The 12,042-nt window shown below is 38.3% G+C and overlaps 1 protein-coding gene across 30 annotated transcripts in view; it reads left to right on the top strand.

Moving 5' to 3' along the window:
* Eif4g3 (eukaryotic translation initiation factor 4 gamma 3) overlaps nucleotides 1–12,042 on the top strand; it is a 294,208-nt gene that overhangs the window by 245,076 nt on the left and 37,090 nt on the right. For all 30 annotated transcript variants that reach the window (XM_047526878.1, XM_047526927.1, XM_047526928.1 and 27 more), the window contains 3 exons: nucleotides 8,601–8,747; nucleotides 9,166–9,402; nucleotides 10,962–11,066. In XM_047526878.1, the coding sequence (XP_047382834.1) occupies nucleotides 8,601–8,747; nucleotides 9,166–9,402; nucleotides 10,962–11,066 (489 nt within the window). The remainder of the gene's footprint in view (nucleotides 1–8,600; nucleotides 8,748–9,165; nucleotides 9,403–10,961; nucleotides 11,067–12,042) is intronic.

Genomic DNA, 12,042 nt, shown 5'->3' on the forward strand with positions numbered 1-12,042 from the left:
CAACAAAATAGAAAATTTCGAAGACATCAACAGGTTTCTAGAGACATATGAATTGCCTAAACTGAACGAGGAGGACATACACAATTTAAATAGACCAATTTCAAGTAATGAAATAGAAGAAGTCATCAAAAGCCTTCCAACAAAGAAAAGTCCAGGACCAGATGGGTTCTCAGCCGAGTTCTACAAAACTTTTAAAGAAGAACTCATTCCAATACTTCTCAAAGTATTCCAGAAAATAGAAGAGGAGGGAACTCTCCCAAACTCATTCTATGAAGCCAATATTACCCTGATTCCTAAACCAGACAGAGACACATCGAGGAAAGAAAATTTCAGACCAATATCCTTAATGAACATCGACGCAAAAATTCTCAACAAAATTTTAGCAAATCGCATACAAAAACATATTAAAAAGATAGTGCACCATGATCAAGTGGGTTTCATCCCAGGGATGCAAGGTTGGTTCAACATCAGGAAATCAATAAATGTCATTCACCATATCAATAGACTTAAAGTCAAGAATCACATGATTATTTCGATAGATGCAGAAAAAGCATTTGATAAAATACAGCACCCCTTCATGCTCAAAACACTAGAAAAAATAGGGATAGTGGGAACATTCCTTAACATTGTAAAGGCCATCTATGCTAAACCCATGGCTAATATCATTCTTAATGGTGAAAAACTGAAAGCATTCCCTCTAAAAACTGGAACAAGGCAGGGATGCCCTCTTTCACCACTTCTATTCAATATCGTCCTTGAAACTCTAGCCAGAGCAATTAGACAGACCAAAGAAATTAAAGGGATACGAATAGGAAAAGAAGAACTCAAACTATCCCTATTTGCTGATGATATGATTGTATACTTAGAGGAACCAGGAAATTCCACCAGAAAACTTTTAGATCTCATAAGTGAATTCAGTAAAGTAGCGGGATATAAGATCAATGCACATAAATCGAAGGCATTTTTATATATAAGCGATGAATCTTCAGAAAGAGAAATTAGGAAAACTACCCCATTCACAATAGCTTCGAAAAAAATAAAATACTTGGGAATCAATCTCACAAAAGAGGTGAAAGACCTCTACAATGAGAACTACAGAACACTAAAGAAAGAAATTCAAGAAAACCTTAGAAGATGGAAAGATCTCCCATGTTCTTGGATAGGAAGAATTAATATTGTCAAAATGGCCATACTACCAAAAGTGCTATACAGATTCAATGCAATTCCAATTAAAATCCCAATGATGTACCTTGCAGAAATAGAGCAAGCAATTATGAAATTCATCTGGAAGAATAAAAAACCCAGAATAGCTAAAGCAATCCTTGGCAGAAAGAGTGAAGCAGGGGGTATCGCAATACCAGATCTTCAACTCTACTACAAAGCAATAGTAACAAAAACGGCATGGTATTGGTACCAAAATAGAAAGGTGGATCAATGGTACAGAATAGAGGACACGGACACAAACCCAAATAAATACAATTTTCTCATACTAGACAAAGGGGCCAAAAATATGCAATGGAGAAAAGATAGCCTCTTCAACAAATGGTGCTGGGAGAATTGGAAATCCATATGCAACAGAATGAAACTAAACCCATATCTCTCACCATGCACAAAACTAAACTCAAAATGGATTAAGGATCTCGGAATCAGACCAGAGACCTTGCATCTTATAGAAGAAAAAGTAGGTCCAGAGCTTCAACATGTCGGCTTAGGACCAGACTTCCTCAACAGGACTCCCATAGCACAAGAAATAAAAGCAAGAATTAATAACTGGGATAGATTCAAACTAAAAAGCTTTCTCTCAGCAAAGGAAACTATCAGCAATGCAAAGAAAGAGCCTACAGAGTGGGAGAAAATCTTTGCCAATCATACTTCAGATAGAGCGCTAATCTCCAGAATCTATAAAGAACTCAAAAAACTCTACACCAAGAATGTAAATAATCCAATTGACAAATGGGCTAAGGAAATGAATAGACACTTCACAGAAGAAGATGTACAAGCAATCAACAAACATATGGAAAAATGTTCAACATCTCTAGTAATAAGAGAAATGCAAATCAAAACCACCCTAAGATTCCATCTCACCCCAATTAGAATGGCAATTATCAAGAATACAACCAACAACAGGTGTTGGCGAGGATGTGGGGAGAAAGGTACACTCTTACATTGCTGGTGGGGCTGCAAATTAGTGCAGCCACTCTGGAAAGCAGTGTGGAGATTCCTTAGAAAACTTGGAATGGAAACACCATTTGACCCAGCTATCCCACTCCTTGGCCTATACCCAAAGGACTTAAAATCAGCATATTACAGAGATACAGCCACATCAATGTTCATAGCTGCTCAGTTCACAATAGCCAGATTGTGGAACCAACCTAGATGTCCTTCAATTGATGAATGGATAAAGAAAATATGGTATATATATACAATGGAATATTACTCAGCCATAAAGAATGATAAAATTATGGCATTTGCAGGCAAATGGATGAAACTGGAGAATATCATGCTAAGTGAGATAAACCAATCTCAAAAAACCAAAGGAAGAATGATATCGCTAATAAGTGGATGATGACACATAATGGGGGTGGGAAGGGTTAGTGTTGGGGTTGGAGTTGGGTTTAGGGAGGGGGGCAGGAATGGAGGAAGGAAGGACTGTATAGATGGAGGGGAAGGGTGGGAGGGGTGGGGGGGAAGGGAAAAAATGGCAGAATGAATCAAACAACATTACCCTATGTAAATTTATGATTACACAAATGGTATGCCTTTACGCCATGTACAAATAGAGAAACAACATGTATCCCATTTGTTTACAATAAAAAGAAAAACAGAAAAAAAAAAAAAAAAAAAAAAGAATTTAGTACTTCTTTTAGGAGTAAAACACCTCAAATATGAACCAAATGGAGAAAAATGATCAAGAGAAATTTCCTGTATCTAAATACGTACTTAAATATAATTTCAATTGGATAATTGGAACTTCAGTTTGCTGTGCTTTTGGTTCAACCATAATTGAAATGAAAATCCCCATCTCAGAACCCCTCTTATAATATCGGCTCCCAAGGACAAAGACTTTTCTTTTGTAGTCACTGCTTAATTCCTCTTGCCTTGGATACTTCCTAGCACAAAATAGACCCTTGGAATATGTTGTGGGTGAGTGGTTAAGTGCTTGAATGAAAGAACCACCAACTGGAAGAAATTTCGTTCGTGCTGGTGACTATTTTTGTTACTTTCTGTCTCTATTGTGGCAGACGTGCTACCTCAGCTACCAAGGATGGCACTAAAGGTACTTTTTAAAGCATTCTGTGTCTGTTATGTGAGACCCAAAACTTGTAGTGTTGTTACATTAACTGGTTAAAAGCAAATTGTATGAAAAATGACAAAACTGAGAATGGGAAGATATTGAGCAAGGAAAACAGTTAAACCTCAAACATATTTAAAGCCTCAGGTGTCTGGGAGTGTAGCTCAGTGGTAGAGTGCACCCACCTAGCATGCACAAGGCCTTGAGCTCTATCCCCAGCACCAAATAGAAGAAAGAGAGAGAGACAAAGAGAGAGGAGTTGGGGGGGCGTGTAAAGAGAGAAGGCCAGCCAGTCAGCCTGGAATTACAGACTTGAAAAGCCAGCCAATGGCAAAGTACACTGCTGGAGTAACAGGAGGAAGAGTGACTGACCCAAATGAAGATCACAAATGCATTGAAGAAAAGGTGAATCAAAATTGACTTACCTTTCCATAACTGACCACCCCCTTTTGAATTGTGTGTGCATTGCTTACCACTATGTATCTCTTTGAGTGTATCTAATGGAGATAACTTTTTTGATACCTGTGTTCATAGTCTGAATAGTCTTACCTGTATTTGGCAGGTGACTTACTAAGGTTAAGAAATAGCCACTAATAGAGAATAATATGTTACCATGGGTTAGGGTTACATTTGAACAATGGCCTTATTGCTGTTCACATTTAAGAGTAAAATGTGCTATAGAAACGAGTTTTAGGGTTAGCACAGAAGTATCACTTGCTTTACCTCAGTCTGGCACATACTTTTACAGCACACTTATCATTAAGCCTTGAGTTACCACTAGCATCTTTATGTTCTAGACAGCAGTGAAAATAGTGAGCATGCTAAGCAAGGCCAAGGCCTGTCCCTCCATTTTCTATTTGACTATCCTAATTATAACACAAATGATAGCCTTTGATGATTCTCTGTCAGTTTGATCCTTTTGTGGGGGGTAAGGATTGTCAGCAGTACAAGTTCTGCTGGTGCCTTTGGGAGGTGACTAGGTTTAGATGAGGTCATGGAGTTAGAGCCCTTTAAGTTAGTTATAAGTTAGTGCTATTGTAACAGGAGGAGACCCCAGAATTGTTTCTCCTTTGTATGTGAAGGTACAGGGAGAAGTCAGCTGTTCAGGCCAGGAATGGGTCCTCACCATCTCTGCCCGCATCTTGATTTTTGACTTCTCAGCCTCCAGAACTGTGAGAAATAAATGTCTGTTGTTTAAGCCACCCAGGCTATGATATTTTTTATAGCAAACCAAGTAGACTAAAGCATTTGGTCTTCATGTTCTTCTCCAGGTAACCATCTCTTAATGATCCCCCCCCCCTTTTCTTTTTTACCATGAATCACTGTTCTCAGAGGTTATGCTCTCACTGACCCGATTTCCATTTTCCCACAGCCCAACCATCCCCAGAAGACATTAAGATCATGTTACAGAACAAGTCTCTTTAGAGAGCTGTGTAGCTAGTCACTCATTTAGCAATAGTTTTTTCAAACATGACCATTCTGCTGCTTAATTTGGTTTCAGTACTCTTGCATGACTGTGTCTAAAATGCTTATGCATAATCACATATGCTTTGTGTCCTGTACCTATGAAATTTCCCGTGACCATCTTTTGGGGATAGCAGATTATTCATTTCTCTTGCTTTTTCATTATTATCTCCTTATTGCTTAGTGAGTTACCTATTGCTTATATTCTTTCTTGGTAGCTCTGTTATTATAAAATAGATGACTCTTGATTTTTAATTATAGGTATGTCAGATACAGCTTCGGGTATTTAAATGTAGCTATATTAGTTGTTTATTCAACCCTTACCACATGCCAGCCAGTATTGTTTGCTTTACCTAGACTATTTAATCCTCCTAACAACCCTAACAGATAGATATTATCATTCCCATTTATGAGTGAAACAGATTAAGTGAAGTTAAATTACCTGGCCAAAGTCACATAACATTGCTAGGATTATGACTGTCTCCAGTCTCCTGTTTCAACAGCTATTTTATATTGTCCCTCCATGTACAACATCTTGGAGATGAAGGGACTGAGACTCAATGAAATAATTTATTCAAGTACCACAGTTGATTAGTTATAGAGCAGGGATTTAGACCCTGAATTAGGTGACTGAGAATCAAGTAGTCTTTCAGTTTCAGTGTTTTAAACCCTGTTACAGCTTATTTAACTGACTTATTAAAGTGTTTCCACAAAATCTGTTTTATTGGATGTTCAAAGCTGTTCTCCCTGTTGGACACAGGTACTATGCTTCCTTGTTTTAGAAGTTTAAACTGAAAGTTCTATTAAAAGAATTGCCTTTGTGTATATAGCAAGTAAGCAAATATTCTTAACCTAATTCTTTCAACATAGCTTCCCTCCTCCTAAGGGGTTAATGCATTGATAAGAGATCATTCTTCACTGTTAATTTAAAGCATAACTTTCATGACTTTTTGTATAGGAAAATTCTCCCTTGTCTGACTTTATTTCTAAACCATTTCTGTCATCCAAATCATCACAAGTTGTATTGTATCTTTCTGACTGATGGAGGGATCATTAACTCTGATCCTTCTCACCATATGGAGTGGCTTGGATTTTCTTTTTGTCCATATTTCTCCCACTTTCTGCATAGTAACTCCAAAATGCAGGAAGCATCTCATTTGGGTTGATAGATTGTGGCCAAGAGGATTTTTATCTGTCAGTTACATTCTTAATGTGCTTGATGCTGGTGATATGACAAGAAATTGGAGAGGCTGTTTTTTGTTATTGTTGTTTGTTTTTACTTGAGTTCCTATACAGCAGCAAACTGAATGTTAGTAGATTTTTAGAACCATTAGTTTGTTTTAGAACCTAAAGTCACATTGGTACTCTATTATATACCAGTCTTTATGGTACATCCCATTCTTCCCAGTATTTCTTAGTCAATGTATTATCATGTATTTTGGGTCCTGTATATTAGAAGATGGAGTCCACTTTTGGCTTTTGCTTTGGAAAACTCTTCCTTTCATATAGCATTTCTTGAAGGTTGATGAATTCCTGAGCCTGCTTGTGGGACTACAGAGTAAGCCTGTGAAATGACCTATACTTTCTTGTATTTGTTTGGCCTGAAATTTATATCATCTTTACTGTAGTTGTCTAAAAAATTATTTGATGTTGTTCCTCTCTTCCTAAGTTAATATTTCCTGTTAAAAGGAAATATGTAATGTAATACCTGGTGCCTCAGTTGATTAGAACTAGATGTGTTAAATAGTCTTCCATATGCCATGGGTAACATGTGGGAGGGTGCACCATCAGTTCTGGCACAGATACACTATAATAGCATCATGTCCTCCACTTTCGGGAAGTTTCTCTAGCTATTTAGCCTCAATCAGCAGCTATCCAAGTTCATTCTGATTGATAATATTAACTATTTTGTGAACAGAAATAGAGTGCCTCCTCTTTTTCATCATTTTCTCCCATGAAGCCTAGAGTAAAGAACATGTATTCATTTTAGGGCCAGGGGTCCTCTTTGTGATTCTAGAAAAGCCATTTTGACATGTTATACAACACCTGTTCAAAATGGTGCTGGTGGGGGTAGGTCATCTGTAAAATAAAATATAGAATCATTGCTATAATCTGATACATATACATATGTATTTTGTGTGTGTGTGTGTGTGTGTGTGTGTGTGTGTGTGTGTGTGTGTTTATGTGGTACTGGGAATTGAACCCCGAGGCACCTACCACTGAGCTATAGCCACAGCCCATTTTACTTTTTGTTTTTGAGACAGGGTTTCATTAAGTTACCCAGGCTGACCTCAAACTTGTGATCCTCCTGCCTCAGCTTCCAGATTAGCCAGGATTATAGTCATATACCACCACACCTGACTTTCTTTGTATTCTTAACACATTCATAAGATCATCTATTTGTTTGGCTACAAGCAACCTTGAGGATATGAGCGCTGCAGTTACTAGAAATCAGTTATTATTGAATGTGTTACATATTACCTCCAAATGGCCCATTTTCCCCTCTGGGTCTTTATATATGTCAAAAGAATATTTCTTTTTTTTTTTTTTTTTTTTTTAATTGTAAACAAATGGGATACATGTTGTTTCTCTGTTTGTACATGGCGTAAAGACATACCATTTGTGTAATCATAAATTTACATAGGGTAATGTTGTTTGATTCATTCTGTTATTTTTTCCCTTCCCCCCACCCCTCCCACCCCTCTTTTCCCTCTATACAGTCCTTCCTTCCTCCATTCTTGCCCCCCTCCCTAACCCTAACTCTAACCCTAACACTAACCCCTCCCACCCCCCATTATGTGTCATCATCTGCTTATTAGCGATATCATTTGGCCTTTGGTTTTTTGAGATTGGCTTATCTCACTTAGCATGATATTCTCCAATTTCATCCATTTGCCTGCAAATGCCATAATTTTATCAGTCTTTATGGCTGAGTAATATTCCATTGTATATATATACCACAGTTTCTTTATCCATTCATCAATTGAAGGACATCTAGGTTGGTTCCACAATCTGGCTGTTGTGAACTGAGCAGCTATGAACATTGATGTGGCTGTATCTCTGTAATATGCTGATTTTAAGTCCTTTGGGTATAGGCCAAGGAGTGGGATAGCTGGGTCAAATGGTGTTTCCATTCCAAGTTTTCTAAGGAGTCTCCACACTGCTTTCCAGAGTGGCTGCACTAATTTGCAGCCCCACCAGCAATGTATGAGTGTACCTTTCTCCCCATATCCTCGCCTAAAGAATATTTCTAATGCAACTGTTTGTTAGGCCAATTTTGGAGAAGTAGTGTATTCTTCTGGCACAAAAGAAGTAACTAGTTAACATACTACTGACGATCAGGGTGAGTGTTGGTATTAGTGTTAGGGCATTTCTCCTAAGAAAAGATATTTCAGACATTCACAAATTTCCTGTCTTCTACTTCTTTCTAGAATAATGATCTCGTCCATTCAAAAAACTCTCTTCTCTGGCCTTGAAATTCTCACCTATCTTATGTCATTTTTATTTCTTTAAGCAAAAATGCTTACAATGGTAATTTTTAAAATTAAAATAATAACCCTTCAGAGTTAAAAGTCTAATTAAGTATAAGATCATAACTAGTGATACATGAATTTATGTCAGCTGGAAGCATGGCCATATAAGATACAGTACCTTTGTATGAGAATCCATATATATAAGTTTCAAGCAGTCTTAACATTGCATCACAAAATGCCTGAAACCAAGTTGTATAAGTCTTATTAGAGTACTTACCTATGGTTCAGTCAGCATTATTTTGCACAATAAAGAAAAGGTGTCATTAATACCTTTAATCTTGCTGCTTTTGCATTTTCCTATCTGGATGCAGCTGAAAGTACCCATGGCAGACAAGCCTGGCAACACAGTAAATTTCCGGAAACTGCTACTGAACCGCTGCCAGAAGGAGTTTGAAAAGGATAAAGCAGATGATGACGTCTTTGAGAAGAAGCAGAAAGAACTGGAAGCTGCCAGTGCTGTAAGTACTTCCACAGGAAGACAATGCTTGTGCACTTTGAGTATTGTCAAGTAGAATTTTCTCCTTTCTGCCTTGAGAAGGGGACTGTAGAATTTTTTTTTTTCTTGCAGAAGTGTCATACTTATATTTAGGAGACTGCTTCATTCCTTTTAGTGTGAAGTATTAAAACAACTAAACCCTCGAAGCTAGTTTTAGTATTCATTCCAAGCCTGGACTTCAGAGAAGTCACTGAGTTCTAGAAATCTGAAATGGATGCAAACTTTTGGGGGTGGTCTGTTTCTGGAGGAGTAGGTCTGTAGTTAGTATATCATTTTCAAGGGCATCTCACCCCCAGAAAGAGCAAAGCCCATGAACCTTAATGTCTCTTGTACAGGCCAGTGTTCAATATCAGGATGCCGTTATTTTTCTTGTACAATAGCCAGAAGAGAAGACGAGGCTTCACGACGAACTGGAAGAAGCCAAGGACAAAGCCCGGCGAAGATCTATTGGTAACATCAAGTTTATTGGAGAACTCTTCAAACTCAAAATGCTGACTGAAGCCATTATGCATGACTGTGTGGTGAAACTGCTCAAGAACCACGATGAAGAATCCCTGGAGTGCCTGTGTCGCCTACTCACCACCATTGGCAAAGACCTGGACTTTGAGAAAGCGAAGGTAAAAATCCAGAAACTTGGAAGCCTTTGGTAGGGAGTCTTTGTCAGTTACAAAAAACTTAAGCTGTCACAGAAGTGTTGCATTTTGCCCCAACAGTCTTCTACATTTATTTTTCTTATTTTGTTTCTCTCATTGTCATTGATTAAATGACAGTGCTCTTTACCACATTTGCATGAGAGTCAGAGGTAAGGAGCATCCCAAATTATACAAAAGCCAGTTTGTAGAGTGTTCCTATTATTTGTCCCTTTCTTTTTTTTCCCTCTTCATGACCATTTCACTTGTTTCTTTGTATGGCAAGTTGTGAGCGTGGACAAGGGGAGAAAAGCTACCATGGGCCAGGCTGGACAGTGATGGTGAAATAAAGAAGTCCCAGTAGCTTGCTTAAGTCTGTGTTCTAATTGCTGACACAGTTATACAATCATAATATAAGATAACATTAAAAATACTGTAATTCAAACCTAACATTGTGCTGTCCAAATAAGGAAAGTGGAAATTAAAAATAGTTAAAAGAAAAAGTGTCAGAATTGGGCATGATGGTGCACATCTATAATCCCAGCAACTGAAGAGACTGAGGCAAGAGGATCACAAGTTCAAGGCCAGCCTGAGCAACTTAGTAAGGCCCTCAGCAACCCTGTGAGACACTGTCTCAAAACAAAAAATTGAAAGGGCTGGGGATGTAACTTAGTGATAAAGTGCCCCTGGGTTCAATCCCCACTACCAAAATAAATAATAATAATAATAATAATAATAATGTTATAAGTGCTTCATAACATCTGTGTCAGCTAGTTTTATGTGTAGCTATAACAGAACTTCCCTCCCCCAAATATTCGTCACTTATACAGGGTTGGGGTTTATTTCTCACTGAGGTAAACAAAGTTCAGAGGCACATTGTTCCAGCTTAACATCTTAGTAGCATTCCTAAGGCTTAACCCTGGTCCTCATTGTTCTCAGTAGAAAAGACAGGGAAAGTAGCAAAATACAATCACATCTCTCTTAAGGAAGGTTTCAGAGCTACAATATAACTTTTCATTTATATTCTGTCCTACAGTGAATCTCATTACCAAAGTCATCTGCTAGGAAGCTTAGAAAATGCAGTCTTTAGTTTGGTGGTCATATACTGAATTAAAAATGCTACCACTACAGGGTTGGGGATATAGCTCAGTTGGAAGATTGCTTGCCTCGCATGCACAAGGTCCTGGGTTCAGTCCCCAGCAACATGCACACACACATACTCTACCACTACTACTTCCAACATTACTTTTGGCTATATGCTATTATTCCTAGCTGCTATTCTGATTTTGGGAGGAGGGAACCGGGGATTGAACTCAGGGGCATTCAACCACTGAGCCACATCCCCAGCCCTATTTTTTGTGTTTTATTTAGAGACAGGATCTCACTGAGTTGCTTAGCTCCTTGCTTTTGCTGAGGATTGTCTTTGAACCCATGAACCACTAGGATTACAGGCATATGCCACGGCACCTGGCCTAATCTACATTTTAAATTAATATTTAACATTTGAATTTGTCGGCCAGGAATACTCATGATTTTGTCTCTTGCAGCCGCGTATGGACCAGTACTTTAATCAGATGGAGAAAATTGTGAAAGAAAGAAAAACCTCATCTAGGATTCGATTCATGCTTCAAGATGTGATAGACCTAAGGCTGGTAAGTAAGAGAAAAAAAATAAGTAAGCCTACCATTCCAGTCTCTTTGGGTTGAGTAAGGACGTCCTATTATTTACAAGTACAAAAATTTAAATGTATTTGCTTCAGGGCTCAGAACTTGATCATACTTCCATGAGAGAGTTACATGCCTATTACATGTTTCTTCTTACTCCAGTTATCACAAACTTTGCAGTTTTGAAATCGGCCATTCTAAATTCAAACTATGGTCAGTTGTAAGCTATAGTCTTTGTAAGCTAACTAATTAGAAAGTCTCATCTTCACAATGACACATTTTACTTCACGGAGCCTTACATTGTTAATCTCTGAGACTGAGAATGCTGCCTGCCTTCCTTTTTTGTCCTAAAGATTGAATGAGAACTCACAGATGTTGGTGTTTTCTTCTCTGCTGTTTTTCCTGTGGACCTTTCTGCTTTTTTCCCTCCTTTCGCACAGCAGCAGTTTTTATTACTGCCACCTCTTTTTCTTAGTTTAATTCTGATAGGGAATATGCTGCAACTGAAGATGAAGATAGGCACCACCTCTTCTCTGTCTTGTACTCAGGCCAGTTAGCACTCATGATGGTTGGTTCTTTGTTTTGCTAACTCCAGATGAGACCTTAGGATCCTTCTTATCACCAAAGTCATTCCCAGTTGATCAGAATTTGCATGCTACTAAACTGGTTCCCATCCCTGCCTTCAGATCACTTTTTTTTTTTTTTTTTGGCTGTACTGGGGATTGAACCCAGGACCTTGTTTCAGATCACTTTTAACAGTTGTGAGTCCTGCACCTGGGAATGGAAGGGAGGAGTGTAACTATACGGAGGCAGCTTTCATCTATAGAGGGGAAACCAGAGGGTGGCATTGTGTGCACTTAGTGTCAGTACCAGAATCACAGTGTTGAAGGAAAAAGCCTGCTAGTCATACTCGATTTCGAACCCCTCTGAAATGTGATGTGAACTGAGTAGCAAAATACCCAAT

Source organism: Sciurus carolinensis, chromosome 1 (assembly GCF_902686445.1).
Source record: "Sciurus carolinensis chromosome 1, mSciCar1.2, whole genome shotgun sequence".
Classification (NCBI taxonomy): Eukaryota; Metazoa; Chordata; class Mammalia; order Rodentia; family Sciuridae; genus Sciurus; species Sciurus carolinensis.